Here is a 21,022-nt window from a genome sequence, read left to right on the forward strand (position 1 = left end):
AACATAGGAGTGCACATCCAAGCCTTTTGCTAACAATCCAACAGGTGTTGTAGCAAGCAATTAACTCTAACTTTTTTTGAACAACCTAAAGGACAATGATATTTTCCACAGACTCTCATTTGTATTTTATCAGTTACAATAACACACAGGAAGAAGAAATGCAACAGAAAGACAGGTTTATACAGTCCCAGCATTTTCTTACTACATTCCATGTATGTAGTTGCTCTTAATGTTCATGGGTATACCATTTTCCCATAAGCATTTAATTACATTTTAAACTGTTCCTTAAGCACACATAGAATGCCACTCCTAAATTAACCTCTGTAATAATTAACATTTCCTCCACCAAGTCCCTCTGCAAGATACTCTCCTAGTGTTACACTGAATCTTTTTTTTTTTTCCTAGCACTTTGGTTTGGAAGTAATCATGCAATAGATTTCTAATCATGCTTTATTTTATTGCAGACACTTCCTTCCTCTTGTTTCAAGACACTTGCTTCCTGAATTGTGCCACCATTTATTTCAGTGCTTTCAGGGCCGGGAACCCTAGCTATTATACTACGTTCTGTTCAAGTAGATTCAGATTCTGAGTAGTAGGATACTAAAAGCCATTCAGTTGATTTCCATATATAAATTGGTAAGAAAAACAATTCTGTTGAAACTATAGGAAAAGCATACTATGCCATAAAAATAGGAACTACTTTACTGTTTTAAAGGAAAGAAAAAATCCTCAAATTATTTTGCTGCCCTCTCCCCCCCCCCCCCCCCCCCCCCAAAAGGAATAAAGGCAAAAGAGAACAAAATCTGGAAAGTTGCAGCACAGTATATTATTAACTCACACACTATGGAATAATATCATGAACTTTCACTAATCCAAAAATTATTTCTGTAACTGATAATTACTACACTAAGTACATATTCTGCAGGCACATTACCAAGTCAGCCAAAACCCTGTATATAGAAGAAAAAAAAAAAGGTCACACAGTATCTTTAAATAAACATTGCCAGAGCAGTTGTAATGCAGCAGCATCAGAAACAGTATCAGAATCGACTTGGCGTTTTGGCTAATGCTGTTCAGGTTAAGTGCACTCCTTGATGGTGCAACTCTACTGTTTATCCTGATTAAATTTGCATTAGGGGGAAAATTTCTTTAATTCCACATAAAGTTCTGATGCTCAATTCATTCTTGACCCAATCTAAAGAGCTTTGAGATATTTTTGAGTGAATTGTACAATACAGTCAGGAGGCTTCCAAGAGCAAATTATTTTTAGTAAGCAGCAAAATAATTCCCCTTCCTGAAGATACTCTGAAGACTTGCTAAGATAGCTACTTGCTAGAAATAAGAAGTTGATACTTGGTATATTTATGGTCCTTTCTTTTCCTAATGCCTGGTGTTGCACCATACTCTAGGGAAAGAGGGAACCTCTGAGAACCAGATCTAGTATTAGAAGAGGAAATGTGCCGGGGTCTAACTACCTTTCTTACTACTCCTTGAGGTGCGTGGAGGTGGGGAATTACACATGGGTGACATCACATTTTCCTAACATCATCTCAAGTAGCATCACCCTCCATCATTCATCTACCTCCAGCAGTTTAAAGAGAACAAACATCAGAAAGGATTCATGCAGAGGTGACCCCAGCGCAGTAGAGCAGCTACAGGACTAGTTAGCCAGGGACTTTCAGACAGGATCATTCTATTTTTGACTGGACTTTCCCCTCCCTCATTACCTCTTTGTTTCAAACCCTCTGTTTCTCTCCCAACCTCACGTCCAGCTTCAGTCAGTTTGCAACAGATTTGCCACCCCTTCTTCCAGTCTAGAATACTATCTCCTACCAAACCTCATTTCACAGAAGATCACAGAATCACAGAATTTTCTCTAGGGGTAACAAGAAATCTGTTTTTTGGTTCTAACTGCTGTCTATATAATTCACATCAAATGCAATCCATTGCTTCCATCCCTTTACTGCCCATTGCATCAAATACAGGGGGAAATAGAAGCAAGAAAAACCCACGGAATTCATCTGTAAAGTAACTGGAAATTTCAGTGGATTTGGGCCTGAAGCAGTGTAAAGTTTAGTGGACATGACCAAGAAAACAAGTATAAATGTTTGAGGAGTAGAGTGCACTAGAAAACCATGTATGGTTAAAAATAGTTAAGGTTCCTATGTAGTCTTAGCACTTAATGAACCTTCAAAAAGGATAGCACTGCAAGGAATAAGATAATATGCATTAGAATACCTTTCACAATCCCATTTTACACAGGCTATAGCTTTCAGATTTCGGAAACCCAATAAGAACTGCATAGCTTGCTTTCCTTTAATAACCAGCTATCACACGAGTAACTTCAGTCAAAGATATAAAGCAAACCAAAGAAATTCACTGTCTATCAAAAAGGAAGGAAGGCTTGAAACTGATTCTCCTCGTCTCTGTACAATGTCGTAAGCTAGGGGAAATCCTAAAGCAAGGCAGTCAGTCCATTGAGCTTTGAGAGTAACTATTTTCAGTGTGTCAATTTGTTTGTGTCTATGAAACTAGTGCAGGGGGATTTTAGAAGTATACTTCCATATTTATTCTTGCTTAGAGGAATGAAGTCCTCAAGTGTCAGGGTTTATTTTTATCAAAATAAGTTTTTGATAGTATTTTTTTTGTTTTTTTTTTGTTTTTTAAACAGAACAAGCATTTGCAGAGTGCTCAGACAAGCAGGTGGAAGCATTTTACTTAACTTGGGAGAAGTTCCATTGTGATTTTCATGAGGATGGTAAAGCAGCATTAAGTGATCAGACCCTACATTTTCCACCTACTCCTCTGTACCAGGAAGAGTTCATGCAGTTCTACAGTGAGCTGGATCCTGGATCAAGAGAACATGGCTCTTGAGGTAGAGGAGCCAAAGGGAAGACATGGCCACCCCTTTTTAGCAGTTGCATCCACATATATAAAATGAAGCAACCACAGAACCTTGGATTCAGACTGTGCTTGAACCAGGCCTGGACACCACATCGCTAACGAAAGTAACAATGCTGGCTCTGCTGCCCCTTCATTTCCGCCCCACACCAACCTCTCTTGTGTCATTAGCAAGATTTATGCTGCCATGTGGTGAAATGGATTGGGGAATGCAATGTGGATTGATTGGTGGGTGTCAAGAGGGAGAGTTAGTTTCCAGTGCAACAGTTCCCACTTGCTGCTGACTCCCAGTGCTGTATGACTCTTCAAGGAATGCTAGCCTACATTTTAGAAGTGGAAGGGAAACCACAGAACATTCTTGCACTTTTTCACAAGCCGTGCACTGCATCCACAGTAATGCCATCTCAAGCCACTCAGCAGAATGGATTTGAGGCATACATTGTATTATTTCCAACTCAGTTCTCAATTTCCTGGGAGTACATTGCAGACTACTGAAGCATTCTGAGACAATAGGAAGAGACGGCTCTGGTCTGACCCAGTTTCAGCTCGTTTATATCTTCACTGTAATGAACAGGTTCCAGAGCCAATTTAGTAAAGGCACTGGATAATCATCTGTAGATCCAGAACGGTATTTCTGTTTGTAGATGCAAAGTGTTTGCTAAAAGAGGTCTTAACAGTTCCCTTTATTCAGCATAGATCAGTCAAAAAAAAAAAAAGTTTTGTGAAAAGGAGCTCTCTTTATTAAATAGAGCACTTGGAAGCAGCTGGTAACTAATCTTGCCTAAAATGACACAGTCATTACAGAATAAATTAATTAGGCTTGCATAAGGCAATTTTCCCTCAGTTTTTACAGAAGTTTTCTTTGAAATTTTAACTATAGAAATTTCAGAACAGAAAATACTAATAGTGAGTCACACGCAGTTAAGATTTTTTTCAAATGTGCAGGCTAGTTAACATTAAGAGAAGGTATTTTAGAGACTGAAGACAGTGCCAGCTAGAAGATTTATAGCACAGCTACACCGAAAATTAGGGCATTTCAATTATGACCTACGGAATGTTTTCTCCTCTTGCTGTGTAGATACACGCCATTAATATTTGCAAGGTTTTTCATTAAAAATGCATGGGATTGAGGGTAAACTGGATATATTTACACAGGTCATGTTTTTCTGTTAAAAACAAACATTTAAAAAACTTAATTCGAGAGATGGTACCATGTGCAATAAAGTCTGAACCGATTTTAAAAATAATTACTGCTTTCCTCTCATTTCTCATTAAGCCAATACGGGTGCTGCAAAATTGGCAACTTCTTCAAACCAGTTTGTTCCAGAAAAAGCTGCTCCTGTCTAGTTCTGACAGCCTGCTGCTGCTACTGGAAGGGAGATAGGTTAAACCAACCAGCAAGCACATCTCCAGGGGAAACCAGCACTTACTGCCAAACCATAAACATTTATACCAACCACAAATCAAGCAGATAAGTTTATTAAAATCCAAATGCTTTATTTACCACCCTCTAAAAGGTAAATAGGTGAAAAAAAGACAAAGACTACTATATTTAATCCCCCCTCTGGAAGAGTGTTACAGGCCAGTTTTTATGCTGCAGTGCATTGACTTTCTTGGAAAGCACTGCAGAGCTGAATTAAAATATTTCAGCTGCTCTGTGAAATGGTTCATTGTTTTTGCCGTACGTGCCCAATCTTCAAACGTTTCAGATACAACATACTAGACTTCATCAAATTGTAAATTTTACGAGGGCTGATGACCACTTCTTAATATCTTCGGAAATTCTGAACGGAGAGTTTACACCCACATCCACGGCTGTCCAATGTATTGCCTCCAACAATATAATAAGAAGTGCCATAATGGTAACAAAGGGAAATACTGCTATTGTGGGACAGATAATATTTAAGTACAAGATTACGAATAGAAAACACCTCATTGCCTTGCAACGGACATGCTTAAATGATGATGCAGAAGCTGTGAACAATTATGCCAATTTTCATTGCTGACTGTGGCAAGCATTTCTTTCATCAAAATTAAAATACATTCTTTCAAGTACTGACATTGACAAGTATTTCCAACTTACATTTAGGAGATATATAATGAATTTCAGTATACAATATGAAGTAATATGCAAGGATTTTTATGATTTAGTGACATTCTTCCATTGTTTTTTCTGAGCAGCACAGCAACTTGAAAATATAAATACTAACATTTTGAAAGAGGCTTTGATACTGTCCACATATATACATTCTACTGAAATACAATTTTGCAGACACACTAGGTTCCCTTCAGTGCTCGAGCCCATTGTATCCATGTGCTTCTTGAACAAGGAAATTGAAACCTTTCTCCCCAAAGAGCAGAGTGCTAGGATGCTGTTATTACTACTTTAAAAAAAAAAAAAGAGCATCGGGGTAAAAAATTTGTTTTGCCAGAAACTCTGGTAAGGAAATAGATCCCACACTGGAGTTGTGAGCATGACACTGCTAGTAGTCATTTGCTTTTACATAGAAATTTCATAGTCTGATCTTTATCTTTTAGATGTCTCATCTACTACTGACTGATGGTTCAGTAGCTGCACTACAATGCATCTATTATCAGAAATGACAGCTATAAAAAAGTATACAAACAGATGATCATTTGGGCAGCTGAAGCCAGTCATGATCCTAAAAAAAATGAAAGCCCTTTTGGAAGACACTCACTGAAGGTATTGGTTCTTTTTAACTCTTTTTTGAAAAGATGAAGTCTATACTCCAACATGCGAACCTTTTCATTGTTTCTCCCAGTTCCTCCATTTAGCCCCCAAACCAAACTACTGTTTTAAAAAATACCATAATGTTCCCATCAACTCTGAGCAGATGTGAAGGTAAAAAAAAAAGTCTAAAAAGTAACTTTGAAGAATCTGGACCATATTAAGGGATCCAAGTTGGAAGCAGTACTGGGAACAATAGGCAAACAGCCTTTAGTTGGAGTATTTCATGAGAAATGTCATCCAAAACAGGAACACTAATACAATTCAAGGTCTTTGGCAAACTTGTCTTACTTCCTCCTCTCTTCTTTGAGTACTCAGATGTACCCTTGCAATCCTTTCTTTCAAGAGTCTTTTCCCATTCTCGATATGATCACCACTGAAGAATGGGAAACTACCTGTCAGGACTTGGGAGAGCAGCTTCTTTGGCCCCCATTTTCAGGCCGCTAGCCTTCTGGGAGCAGCAATTCAGGTGCCTGAATGTACCTAATCTGAGGAGGATATCCTGCCTGGCTTCCAGCTACTATTCCAAAAGGAAATAGGTCTCCTGTGGATTGGGCAGTACGTATGCTGGTCCTTTTTTTTGAGTATCACCAACCCTAGAAATTCAAAAGCGGCAGAAGTTAGTCTAGTTTGGATGGCTGAACCTCACCCCCCATCTACCCTGTATCACATACCTTTGCTATTACAGCTTCTGCAACTGATTTCAAATTACCAGTGCAAAACACTACTGAGAGGCACATGGAAGATCTCTTATGTGTTATCTGAACCAACTGCAGTTCCAAAACAAAACTTGGTTAAAGTCACAAGTTTCAACATGCAGAGCCATCAGCTTAATTGCAGTGCTTGCTGCATCCATCTGTATTCTGCTACATTGACATTTGTTTTGAAGTTCTCCCCAAGGACAAAGTTTCAGAAGTCATCAACACCTCCCCCTTGTATGTCCTTCAGAGCAACTCAAAACAGATTACAATGATGTAACAAATATAATGGAAGATTCCCATCAACTTCATCCAGAAATTGCGCAAACAGGGAACAGATGCTCAGGAGTACATAGGAATAGTATGCTAATTTAGAATAATAGGTTCTGGATTTTAGATTTCTAGATTTTCTGCTAATTAGTGTCTCTTCAGTGACATGAAGAAGCACATTTACTATGTACAATGCCCAGGATGTAGATCCCTAACAGTGAGAAAGAAGGATTTAATATGTACTTATCAATAAATTCTAATTACTCATAAAAGGTACACTTTTAATCTGTGCTGAACTTAATGCTATTACATAAAAAGTGCTTTCATTATTAACCTAGTAATCTTTTAAGGATTTCTAGGGATTTCTAAATTAATTTTTTTTTTAAATCAAGCTGGCTGTTCGAAGGGACAGAGATGATGAACGGCACAAACTGTATCAGGGTGGGAATTTTCATTGGATAATTATTCTTTAAAAAAAAGATACTTTACTTCCTGTCATTTCCATCAAACAGGTCTAAGTGCTCTCCAGGACATTACTATTGGAACAAAAAACTAAAAATTGAAGCCATTTAATTCATTAGAGCAAAACAACCTCAAGATTCCCTATTCCAGTCTGACTACTTCCCATATTCAAAAGCTGTATCACGATAAAGCTTAAACGTCACGTGCAGAATTCTTGCATCTATGAAAAATCAACTCTTAATAGCAGCACAGAAAAAAAAAATACTCATTTACTATACCAGAGCAACTCCATAAAGTTAAACTTTACACTTGAAAGAGGTCTACAGCTCTTCTGCAGTGTTGTCAAAATTTTAATACATTGGGTAGGACTCATCTTAGTGTTGATTTACACAAAGTTCCCTTCAGAGTCAATGTAGACCTAGGTAATACAGGCCATGAGTTACCTTATCCTAAAAGCAGATGTCTACAAATGGCCAGATGAATCGTACCTTAAAAACATTCCCTTATTTTGCATAACCATAAGTACACTAATTCTGCCATCCACTACTGGGCATCCAGTTGGACAGCAGGAATCCCTCCAATAGTTTAAAAAACAGTAACTAGAGAGGAAAATATCATGCAAGTTACAAGCATTGCATATTCGGGCATAAAAATACAGGAACAAAAAGCCAACTCTCTTCAAGCTAACTTCTCTATGTGCTTAGTACCCCACAGCACTGTTGCAAGGGTTCAAAAAGCAAGGTGACCAGCTTTTCCAGTTCCCTCATAACTTTAAGACTATGAAGCTGGAGCAATATATGCAACACAAGGTCCATGTGGACTATACAGCCTCCAAGAACCAGTATAAATTATGATGAAGCCTTGTTCGTTCTACTCTGACAATGCATCAATATGAAAATTTCTAAATGGAACTAATAAAAAGTACCTCTTCTAGGTCAAAGAGATACTCTGATCAATTAAGAACAGTGACTTCAAGGAGGGGCCCAACAGCTCTCAGGATACAGCAGGGTACAGAGGCAGGGATACTACTTGTGATCCTATTTCATATCTCCTGGGGTTCTCTCTCACTGTAGTCTGCAGAACAGAACTGAAGCACCAACTAGACACTGTGTTTAGTGTTCACTAAAGAAATCTAGTCTTCCTACGGGTTTCCCCCACTTTCCAAACAAAAAGAAAAAAAAAAGAAGAGCTCCTTCAAAGGGTTTTTTTCCAATGGGACACTCCCTGTACTTAGAATGCAGCTTAGGGGAAATGAATCTTCTACTACAACTGGTCTTCACAAATACCATTTATCTGTCCTTTAGAATCACCCCATCTATTTCCACCTTCCTGTGACACACTGCCTGATAGGACTGATCACATATTAATTTAGATAATAAAGTTCTAGAAACATGACACAACATGACACTGCCTTCAAAAACAGTTTGGGAATGATATACTACTATTCCATTTTTAAGGAATACTCATAAGAGTTCCACCATGGCATTGTGATCCTTAACCTACTTGGCAGGCATAATGACAAATGAACAAAAAAACTTTCCAAGGTACAGCAACAGCTATTATGCTATAGATTTGAAGCCAGACATCCTACAGCCTATAGCACCTATACCTTACTGCTCAATAATTTAAGTCAGTGGAAAGGCAGCCAAAGAAAACCTTATTAAATCTGACCTCATCCCAATGGAACTGGGAGCAGGAAAGAGAAAAATAGACAATAAAAGCAATCAGGCTGGAACACAATATAATAATAGCGTTGCTAAATGGACTTTAAAAGGATGCAGGATTAGCATTTAGCTTCTTAAAGAATCCAGAGTACATTGAGCTCTTGTACAAAGGGTGGAATGGAGGGAAGAAGACAGTAAGTTCAAGCCATTTGGGATGCCCAAATATAAGGTCTTCTCCACGTTGCCAAAACAATTGCTAGAATTATTGCTTTTAGAAGAGATCTTTGGCCCTGTTCAGAGTTTAAGCAACAGTGATGATAACCTAGACGACATGAGCTACCGGAAACTATGACTTTGGGTCTAAGTTGTATCTGGCCCTACTTATAAGGCTATTGCTAAGAAGAAAAAGGCAACAGAGGCGGTTTCCCAATGTGCGGCTGAATCAGCTCAGTCCATCAGGATACACACAATTTTACTGATTGTGACAGTTCCAACAGTATATACACAACAGACTCATTTATTGAATGGTGAAAGCAATTCTTGCAGGTCATTCTTATGCTACAGATAAGAGTTAAGACGTAAAATTCCCTATTCCTAGGTTTTTTGTTTGTTTGTTTTTGTCTAATCTTCACTGCTAGAAGATGTGGGAAGACAACATACCCTTCCATACTCTTCTGAAGACAATTCCACAACACTGGGCTCCTTGCTTCCTATGAAACAGAGTAACCACTCTGTGTAACAACTTGGACTGTAACATTTGAAGAACTGGCTCCTAGCATCTCTCTAGACTCACATTCAGGCAGAATACGGGAGCCAACCTGCACCTGTGTTTATCACAGGAATGAATATCTATATTTTGAGGTAACACTTACTCAGGCAAGATCTAAAACATGAGCTCTGAGTTCATCCACCTCCGAGTTCTTGCCTAGAGAAGAGACTGAAGAAAAATTAAATAGAGCTTCTCAAAGGAGATAAGTTCCTTTAACATTTGTTTCAACTATGCAATCCAAGTATTCCAATGTATTTTGGGGATTTCAAAAAATTGGATATCTAGTGGGTTATACCCTCACAGTACCATTGCTGGAAAGAGAAAAGTAATTAAGGCCAAGCACTCTGTAGTTGGTATAGCCAACAGTTCACAAGTAAGAGTGAGAACAATAGCTGCTAATGCATGATGAAAGACCCCCTAAAGAACGGAATGAAACTACTGAGGGCTTAAAGAACAACTGGTTAAGCAAGCAAAGGTATTACTGCAACTGGGAACCTGAACACTCAGAAGAACGATACCTAACCATACCTAACCCCGAAGTTTGCTCCCTCCAGGGTTCCAGCACTCCCAGGGCATTTAGTCAATACATTACTGAGGCTTTGCTGTTAGACACCACGTATCACGACACAGCTCTGTGCTCTTTCCACAAAGCTTGTCAGCTAAACGGACTGTCTTTATCTCAGCAGCTGACTGATCAGTTGTCCATTACCCTATTTTATCATTTTGAGTCTGAAAGCTGAATTTCAACTTTTGTTTGAAAACTGTCATCACAAGTCACAGAAGTTCTCCAGAAGGCAAAGATAATTCAAAGCTACTTCCACTTCTCCTTAAACCAACTGACTAGAAGGGTAGGTACTTTACACTCCTACATGACTTCAGCAAGTAGTTTACTCATTTCAAAGTAGAGTCCATGCTGAAAAAAAAAACACGTTTCAATTTACACTTTTAGTGTTCAGGCCAATCTCGCACACAACTCATTTCCAGCAATGGGCCTGTTGGCACTGGGCTGTTTCAGCAAGGTGCCATACCTTGCCTTTATAGCTAGAAGCCCGCTCCCAGTTTGCGATGTCTTCTCCAGCCCTAGCAGAGCGCTGCAGCTCTCCACCCTACTTTCTTCCTACCTAGTCTTTCCCCGCACAGCTGACACCAGTGCCTCCCAGCCAGCAATGCTGCAAGCGCCCTGGTGTCCCAAGTTCAGTGGTGGTGGAACCTGAACTTCTCTTGGGCTCGTTCACACTGCAACTCCGCATCTCCTTAACCACGCAGCAAGGCTCAGTAACAGATGCCTAGAAATGAATGAGTTGTGTAAAGTGAACTTCTAAGTCCATTACATGCTTTCTGAATGCAAGCAGACATCCTAGAAAATACACAGGGTTTTTTCCAAGTCAATATTTATGTAGAAATAGTCCCTTTTTTGACTATGTACAGTACAGACAGATTTGTCAGCTCAGTGGGAAAAATACACAGTCACTTCTCAAATTAGGTAAGCATTTTAATTCAAATGGTATTTCAGCTACAGCCTTGGGGTTTTTTGTTTATTTTATTTATTTATTTTTTTTAATTGTGCTAGATTTACTTGAGGGACTAAACAGAAAGGGGAACTCGACACTTAAAAAAAGAAGTAGCCATGGGCAACTCACTTATTAATCAGAGGCAGGAATCTTTCTACAGTCAGAAAGCAAATGGTTCAGTTCTTATCTACGTACTCTTGCTTAAGGACAGTTTAGCACTGGAGTTTTAGATTTTTCTTTTGAAATGAGGACGTGCCTGTGACACAAATGCACTCAAGAAACAAGGGCCCTCAAAAGCCATGAATGCAGTTCAAACAGCTGAACCTCACTTACTGTCATGCTTTTTCCATAGCCTACTTATAAACAACCCCAGCAAACAAAAAATAGAAAGCCTGTTTAACATCACTCCTCCATTCTAAGTTAATAATGTACGTAAGGCAATATACAATTTTCCCCAGAAAAAAGGCTCAAATAATCTTTTACATGAAACTCTGAAGAGACAGAGGAAACATTCTTTTGCTCAACTTTGTTTCATACGTGACTTTGCAAGAGTGTTTCTTGTTAAGAATGGTGTAGTTTTCTTAATTACTTCACACAACCATTTCCTGCTTTGTTATTAAACATTTGTTTTCATACATTCTCTCTGTCCTTAAGAAAAAACATGTAGATAGTCAGTTCAAGTCAAGTCTCCAAATAGAATTGAGCTGCAAGTACACAGTTTAAACGGTAAGTGACTCTACAGCTACTTAATTGTTGAAGTAAATTTTAACAGGATCGTTGGAGTTTTTCTATGACCTTTAAATCAGCTAAAGACTAAAAAAAGCATCAGTAAGCTGTTACAGCAGATGAAATTTAAATAAGAGATAATAAATACATTAAAAGATTTTTTTTAAAGGAAACGTTCCATGTATAAATGTCATTCTACGGGAAACACCAAGAGGAAACTACTCAAGGGAACAACAAGTATTTTCATTACAAATCACAAAAAAAAAAAGGCAGAATTCACTTCTGTAATTTGCTTTCACTAAGCCTAGAGTGGATGTAACAATTCCCTGCTCCCCAATTCATTCAAATCCAGTGATAACAGTGCCTTCCAAACCACTGGAGCTGACTTGGTTCACCATGTTGCAGGAATTAAAACTGGTGGTCAGAGCCTACACAGAGGACCTAACTGCCTTTTCATACAACCGTGATCTCAGAAATGATACAACCTTTTGATTAAACCCCCCATCACATCGTTCTGTGTTTTCAGGACTGCCAGCTGTGTTGTCAAACCCACTTCACTTACAGTGCTGGTAACTAGAGTCTAAGCAGTTACTAGAATAATACGTTTTGACTTCCATTTGCATCATCCTTTTCCAGAAGGAAACCTTGATATTATTCACAGTTCAGCTGGATCACCTGCATAGGTCCCACACACAAGCTACAGGGCCATATTTACCTAAAGAACACATTAGCGTTAGCAAATCAGCAGAGACTATTGTAATAGAGCATTTCTTGTTATTGTAAAACTTTTACAAGCCTTAATTTTCAATTAAAGAAATAACAGATTTGTCATAAAGTCAGTTATTCACAGCAAAATCCAGTCATGTCGAAGTTAAATTATTCTTGGTTTTCCCCTGCCTCACTTTTAGATTAGTTATAACAGGCAAAATACCCACTTCACAAGTTTCCTGTTACTGGGAAATTCCACTAAATTATATGGAAATTCCATTTACAGCATCTTAATACAAACTTGCACAACACTGGCATAAAGCTTTTCCTGTACAGAAGTGCAGCTTCTATAACAATACTACATTCAGAAGCAAGAGTTTCATGGAAATTCCTTCCTTAAATTTAACAAGCTGGTTAAAGTCAGGCAAACACAGCCACTCTGTAGTACTCATATAAGTCAGCATAAATGACTTATATAAGTCAACTTAAAAGCCCCTGCTTTTGGATGGCCTGGTAGCTTCTCAGTACATTTCTCTAATGAATGAACTAGACCACAAACAATGCACACCCCCTCCTCCACTTGCCTCTTAATGAACCTGTGCTCCATTAAGTTATTTTTCTCCTGCTCTTCAGACATCATTTTCTAAAGAGGGATCTCTGTCACATGCATTCTAACAACCCAGTGCACTTTCAACTAGATACACATATGAGAATTTCTAGTACATTAGTTTATATTTCCTCTGCTGTTCCTTATGGTCAAAAATTTCTTTGATTTTTTAGAAATATTAATTGCTTACCACAAACATTTATATTATAGTCTTGTACTGAACAGAATTGGAAGGCTTCCGTCTGAGGATTTAAATCTTTGCTCAAAAAAAAATCTAACACAAGTTCAACTATTTTGATAACTTGCTACAGTAACTTCTAAAAGGCTTCTAACTCAAATGAGCCTGGCCACACCACTACAGCTGTTTTAACACTCATCTGATGTTTCTGATGCCTTCAGCTTTTTAATCGCCCACTTGCTATTGGTAAAAAATATCAAGAAAGTAAATGCATCTAACCCACTCTGAAAGTACTATTCTGTAAAAACGTATAGGGTAATAAGCAAGTATCATGTGCTTATATTGAGCATATATCAGAGCAAACATGATTAAAACTTCTCTCAGTATCACGTAGATTAGTATTTTGACTGATTTTATAACTTGTTAGCCGAATCAAAACATCAATCAGGCCATCAAAACAATAATATTATATTTCACCTGTAGCAATATTAAATGCTTTTCACATCTGGGACTCTGAGAGTTTTCAATTCAATGTAAGCACAAATCAAAAAAAGTATGAAAGGTATACCTTATAGATATGTACAAGAAAGATATGTACGTTCTTTTCAAATGCAAGCACTCCCCAAACTCGTTAAGTTTATTATAGGTTAAACAATTCATTTCAATCGCATGAAGTTTAACAAGAGCAAGTGCCAGGTCCTGCACCTGGGACAGGGCAGCCCTGGCTATACATAAAGACTATGCGAAGAGATGCTGGAGAGCAGCCCCGCAGAGAGGCATCTGGGGGTCGTGGTTGACAGCAAGCTGAGTATGAGCCAGCAGCGTGCCCTGGCAGCCACCAGGAGGGCCAACCGTACCCTGGGGTGCATCAAGCACGGCATTGCTAGTCTGTGGAGGGAAGTGATTGTCCCGCTCTGCTCTGCGCTGGTGCAGCCTCACCTCGAGTACTGTGTGCAGTTCTGGGCACCACAGTACAGAAAGGACATTAAACTGTTGGAGAGTGTCCAGGGGAGGGCGATGAAGATGGCGAAGGGCCTAGAGGGGAAAACATATGAGGAGCGGCTGAGGTCACTTGGGCCTGTTCAGCCTGGAGAAGAGGAGGTTGAGGGGGGACCTCATCGCGGCCTACAGCTTCCTCACGAGGGGGAGTGGAGCGGCAGGCGCAGATCACTTGTTTTTAGTGACCAGTGATAGGACCCATGGGAATGGTGTCAAGCTGCGACAGGGGAGGGTCAGGTTGGATATCAGGAAGAGGTTCTTCACTGAGAGGGCTGTCACGCACTGGAACAGGCTCCCCAGTGAAGCAGTCACTGCACCAAGCCTGTCGGAGTTTAAGAAGGGTTTGGACTGTGCACTTAGTCACATGGTCTAAAATTTTGGGTAGACCTGTGTGGTGCCAGGAGTTGGACTCGATGACCCTTGTAGATCCCTTCCAACGCAGGATATTCTACGATTCTCTGATTTCCTGATGGCACCCTAACAGAAATAGCACTTGTAAAAGGATGCATAGATGCAGCCATAGATGTGTATGTATGTGGGAGTGTATGTATACATAAATAAAATATGGACTCTGCAGCACTGAAGATGGAGAGAGTTCAGTTTAATCAAGTGGCAATATGCATGTTGAAATAGAAATAATCTAATCTAATGTAGCAGGCAGATAAGAAATCTTGAGTCTTCTTAAACTGAAAAGAAAAAGGTCCTTTCAGGATCTGAAAGAAAAGTAGATCTCCACCATAAGAAAGCTCAAATGAAGCTATGTTATCCTTCCTAAGGATCCTAATTATCAGACCTAAAGAGGGAAAGAACATGTTAAACGTCCTTATTTCTCTGTATGTAAGTTACTTCAAAAGCTGTATTTTCAAGATAAAATGAAGTGATGGCGTCAGAAAGTCCAGATGACAGCAGATATCAAGATCAACTGAGAATGTGAAAGAGTTTAAAGCTATGTAAAGACTGACTGTGGGACATAATAAAACAACCGATGCCACCTGCATACACAATGGGCATATCAAGGATTCCATCTTCATTCATTGCCTTGCAGATCTCCAAATTGTATTGGCATATAAATATTTCTGAGCATTAATTGGCTGAAATGTGAAACAAACAACACTGATCCTTGTTCAGTAACTCTGAAGTATTTATTCCTTAGTTAAGAGCAAGTATCAAACATATTTGAGTTGTTAGTCTGGACACTCCCTAAGAATTTATATCCTGGGAGTGTCCAAACATCCCATGCTTTTAACATCTTCATACAGATCTGTTTGCTGATCGGTTTGTCTACAGATGAAGCAAAGAAGAAATGTTTTCCTCTATTATTTTTTACTATTGACACTAGTAAGATTTAATTAGCATATCTGCATAAAGTTTTGCTACACATTTCTATTCACAAGTTTTTCCACACACTAGGTGCCAATATACTTTGTGTGCAGACTGATGACAAAGAGCAAACAAAAGCACGTTTACAACTCGAAACAAAATAAATAGGCTTAAAAAGGAACAGAATCTCAATCTGTAACTTTGCAGTTACCATCTAACTCTTTCACATTAAAAATTTCCACTTAAGTACAACCATGTTCAGATACTCCCTCCTTTATGAATGCTGTCCTTTCAATTAAGCAAAGCCTACTACTCACGTCCAGTTGTTGAAGGACCACCCTGCCCAAAACTTGGGTAAACAATGGATTTATAATAGCAACCTTCTCATACATACCAGTTGATACTTGCACAATCAAATAGTAAAGAAGGGCCATTTGAGAAACGAAAGGAAAACGCACATTAAATTAACCAAGGTATTTACTGGCAGTATCTGTAGACATTTGCTCACAAGCAAGTATTGCATTTACAGACCCAGTCTTGCAGCCTTCCCCACAGTTCATAAAGTTTCTGCCCAGCAACCAGTCACTTGTCCATGAAATAACCAAAAAAAAAAAAATCAACTATATCAAATTACCATTGGACATCCAGAAAACAAGCAGTGAGCTTTCTGATGCTAACACCACTGAAGTCACACAGCTAACTCTGCAACACCTTATACTTCAGGAATAGTACAAAGATCAGAGGTTCCCAAGCATTCTTCTCTATAGAAATCATTTTATTTTAAAATTGAATGCATGTGACAGTATGGAGCATATCCATACTGTAGACAGCCTCACCATCAGCCTACCTCTACAAGAGGAATACTGATTAACGCATACCACAAGAAACTCCTCGTGTCTTGAAGCTTTGTCATTGCTACTACCCATGCTGAACTTTGCATTCAAGTAAGTAACACCAAAATTCATAATTTGCTCTAGATTCTCAAGTTTGAGAGATTTTCACAGCACTCCTTTATTAGTTATGTTTTTACAGCAAGAGAACCAGCATTCCCCCAAGTCAATTTCCAATGTACACACAAGTATGTCAAGCAAAGGACCTTTTCTGCTTGGAAACAGTTTCCCAAAGACAAAAAATAAATGAATAGGAATAGGACCCCACATAGCCAGACTATACACAAAATTAATTTTTAGTTACCTGTTTCTCAACTAATGTGGACATGAGTACAGCACTCCTTTGCAAGGCTGGCTCACTGAAGCACTTGTCAAATCAGATCCCTTCCTTTGTTCCAGACTGACTCCCTTCTGTCAATCTTTCTCCAGGCTTTTTTGTGCCTCATGCTACTGCTCAGCACACATGCATAAGCATCCTTTCTGTTTATCTTTCAGGAGCTGCTTATAGTTTGTAATTCTCTTGTGGGCCTTACCTAGGACATTCCTTCTAGCAAATAGCTTCCTTTTTGTTTATTTCTTCAGTATAGGCACAGTATCTTATAATTTACACCATGTGAGGCATTTACTGTCCAGTTTTCTAAGCTGGTAGTGTTCAGTTTACTACTTCAGATGATTTATCATAAACACTGTGCAACATATTACCAGAGGAGATGACAGATTTGCACTGTTTTGTCCGTCCTTCTGTCTTCTGAGACTTTAGGAACTCCTCCAACCATAATATTTTTTTCCACTATAATCAGCTTTGTACAGTGACACCATTTTTTAAAAAAATCCTAATTTAAGTTTACAGTGTTTTATATCAGTCGGAAAAACAAAGCAGCCAATGCACATCAAGTTCACAGGTCTACAGTCATTGTCAGTTCAATGAAGCCAGAACGGTGACAAGAGAAGACCTAAGGAATGTGTCAAGAAGAGTGGGAGATCTATACAGGTCTCTTCTTCCTGTTGGGCAATGAATGGTAGTGTGGAAGCATGCAAATAACTAGAAAGAAAATAGAATAAAAATCATGTCGCCAAAAAATAGCATGTATGTACACTTGTCGAACGGGGAGGAATATGTACAGTATTATTCATTCATACAGAACCAACTCATACAGTCAAAAAGAGTGAACAGAACTGCCAGCTTACAACTGGTGCACGATTCATTGTTTTAGCTATCCTTTGTCCTCTTGTAAGCAAGCGTTTGAACAGCACTGATCTTTTCATTCTTTTGGTACATCTCACTTCATGCTCAGCTATGAACCCCTATTTGTGCTACATTTAAATATAGCATCTGGGAATTGAGCTATGCTGTTCGTGACCTCAAAACTTGTAAGACAATTACACACTCCCTCAACCTATGTTGCAACTCCTGAGCTAGCTGCATCTCTGCCCCCTTTCTCACTTCCAAGTCACATCTTGAAATATCCTGCCATACACCGAAGTTTGTGCTTTTTATGTTCCTCCCATGCAGGATTTCACAGTTCTACTCCGAGATGTATGAGCAATAACATCTCCGGGATCCACCAAGCTTAAAAATAGTGGCTTTGAGTCTCGCAGCTTTTCCCAGTTCTGGGACTTCTGACTAGACAGTTTGACTCCCACATAGACAACACATTAAAATTAAGGTCTGAATGAACACACTAACACAGATAGATATCCATGCAGATGAAGAGGCTCGGCATATCTTGCAAATAAACTATGTGGGTCTGACTTTCTCAGACGTTCTCAAGCAAGGTGTTCTCTCCAATTGTCCCAATTAGTCCTCTCTCTCGAGTGTTTTTCTTAGGAAATGCTGCAAACACTTCACGTATTTGAGTTGTAATCTTTTGGGTCAGATCTGCCAGCAAGATTTCCCAGTAAAAACATTAAGAAGTGTGCTTAAGGAACAGCGGCCAATACTTGCTCAGCAGTGGCTAATCTGGAGCTACTGCTGCCTTCTTCACACAGAATTTTTGCCTGAGCCCCCACTGCGCATCCCAAAAAGCACAAACACCGCTATCCATCACGTCCTGTAAAGAAGCTCAGTTTTCATTACGTTTTCTGTTGAGATTCTCTAGGATCTCCACCCGTTTCCACTAGAGGATACCTGCTTGCACCTTTTTCTAGGATGCAGTTGCCTTTAACCCAGTAAAGCAGCCCACTAGGACTAGGAATAGAAGCGTTACGAAGTTGCTCCCAGGCTGTAGCAGTTTCCCAACCCATCACCGGGCTGTGTTTTTAAACACCCTCGCTCAAGCTCCGGCGGCAGCACACGGGCTGACCAAAACTTTGTGCCGGCGCCCCGCGCTCGGCAGAGCCGATTTGGGAGGTTTTAAACCAACCCCTTCCCACAGCCCCCCTCCACGTGGGCGAGCCTCGCTGCTTGAGCGCCGGGGGGACCCTGCCGGGGCCGCGGGTACCGGGGCCGGGGGGAGGAAGGAGAAGGCGCAGGGAGGAAGGAGGGAAGGAGGGAGGCCGTCCCGGCCGGGGGAAGTCGGCGCCTTCCCCTCCGAAGTGGGAAATTTGAAAAGGGAATTAAAAATGCGCAGGGAAGCCCGCCGCCCCGCCGCCCCCGCCACCTGCCGTCGAGCCCCTCGTCGCGACAGCACCCCTCCCCCCCCGCCTGTCGCGACACGCGGGCCTCCCGGGGGGTGCCGGCGCCTTACCGGGCGTGCAGTGCAGGGGCGAGGAGCCGGGCGGGGAGGGGGGCGCCGGCGGCTGCGGCTCCTTGTGGGGGGCGGCGGCGGGCGCGGGGGGGCCGGCGGGGGGCAGTATGAGGTAGCGGTCGGGCGGCGGCAGGCAGCGCAGGCACACCGAGTGCAGGCAGGGCAGCAGCTTGGGCCGCCGGCTCTGGATGGGCTGCCCGCACACGCCGCAAGTGTCCAACAGGTTGAGCGGGGCCGCCTCCCCGCCGCGCTCCGACGGGCCCTGGCGGCTCTCGGCCTCGTTCTCCCCGCTCAGCGCCGCCGCCCCGCCGCGATCCGCTGGGCAGGGTAGGGCCCCCCCTGCCGCCGCCGCCGCCGCTGCTGCCGCCGCCGCCGCTGCCGCCGCCTCCTCCATTGTCCTGTCCGGAGCGCCGAGGTGAGGGAGGGGAGAGCGGAGGAGGAAGGCGGGGCGGCCCCGCTGCCCCCGCCGCTGCCCGCGGGGTTGTGCCTGCCCCGCCGCGCCGCACGGCCAACGGCCGGCACGCCCCGCCCCGCCCCGCCGCCGCGCCCCCTCCCCGGGGCACGCCCCCTAACGGCGACGTGCGGGGAGCGCCCGCCCGGCCCCGCCGCCCGCTGAGAGGCACCGCCCACGGCGGCCGTTGGCGGGGTCCCGCCCGCTGCCGGCGCCCCGCCCGCCGCCCTCGCTGCCCCGGCACGGATGGCCGCCCCAGGACGGGCCTGAGGGGGATTCGTCCGCTCTCGGAGGCCGCGCTCCTCGCCACCCGTGTTACGTGCGGGCGGGTTGCCCGTGGAAAATCTGTGTTCGGTTTGGCGTGTGGTGCGTACACCGCCGGTCACAGGTGCATGAGCTGACTGAAGTTGGTTGGGAATCAGTACAACTGAAAAAGTACGGTTCTGGTTTGGACACAAAATTTTATTGCATCAAACGCTTTAAGTGCACGTCCCTACATAAAACACTGCCTACATTTCAGTTCCAGGCTCAGAACACCTCTTGGCAATCCCGCCCAGACCCTAGCGTCAACCGCTAGTAAACAGGAGCATAAAGAAGCCACACATGACAAAAGACTAATTTCTTTAGCTCATAGAACAACTGCTTACAGGAGCAGTGTCGTGATTCAGCATGTCTCACATCCATAATTCACCATAATAACAAAACAATACTACAGGTTGGTGGGGGGGAAGGCACCAGCTTTGGACTTCCAGTGAGGAACTTTTAAGAGAGAAATGTCATCCCCTGCTTACAAATATCAACACAGGGGCCCAACCATACCTTCTGAGCTCTCGTCTTGCCAACACACAAAGAAAAATGTCACCAGCCGCACTTTCCTGGAGCACACCTTCTGCCTCTCCCTCTGCTTACACCCCACCCTCCTTTTTCTCCAGCCGCCATCTTGGCTATGGGACCCAGTGCAATGGTGTGCTGCTAACTCCTTGCGACAGGAGCTAACATGCTGAGAGCGTGTAAACATTACTGATGAAGCAGGCTCAGGAATTAAAGCTAATGATGATGATACGGGTTCTACAAGGTGAAAAAGTACCAAAATGCCACTGGAATAGGCCTGCCAGGAAGCAAGTGATAACTGAAGTACATTTGATTAGTTTTGATAGCAAACATGATTAGAAAGTCAACGAGTAATGTATTTTTGAGGAATGATAGAGAGCCGGAAGATCATCAAACCAGACATTTTCTGTCACTAGTGTAAGCTGTTTCACCAATAGGTGTCTAGACAGGAAAATAGAGATTATCTAAAGGTACAAAGACCATCCTGCAAAGGTTTTGGACAGACGCTTTCTTGGAAATCATGATCCCCATGAAAAGCCAGTGTCCCAGATATTACTAAAATTATACGATTTTGTTTCCTGCAAAGTTTGTTTGCTTGGGA

General features: G+C 41.6%; 1 protein-coding gene across 3 annotated transcripts in view; it reads right to left on the minus strand.

Annotated features, from left to right (window-relative positions):
- The window catches only part of TRIM24 (tripartite motif containing 24), a 60,126-nt gene extending 39,312 nt beyond the window's left edge, over positions 1–20,814 (minus strand). Inside the window, exon 1 of one of the 3 annotated variants that reach the window (XM_066997860.1) lies at positions 20,410–20,814. In XM_066997860.1, the coding sequence (XP_066853961.1) occupies positions 20,410–20,608 (199 nt within the window). In that variant the 5' untranslated portion in view covers positions 20,609–20,814. Of the gene's footprint in view, positions 1–19,139; positions 19,651–20,409 lie in introns of those variants that run through there. The other 2 variants (XM_066997859.1, XM_066997857.1) reach the window with 2 other exon arrangements.
- Positions 20,815–21,022: the final 208 nt, after the last annotated feature.

This window comes from Anser cygnoides, chromosome 1 (assembly GCF_040182565.1).
Source record: "Anser cygnoides isolate HZ-2024a breed goose chromosome 1, Taihu_goose_T2T_genome, whole genome shotgun sequence".
Lineage (NCBI taxonomy): Eukaryota > Metazoa > Chordata > Aves > Anseriformes > Anatidae > Anser > Anser cygnoides.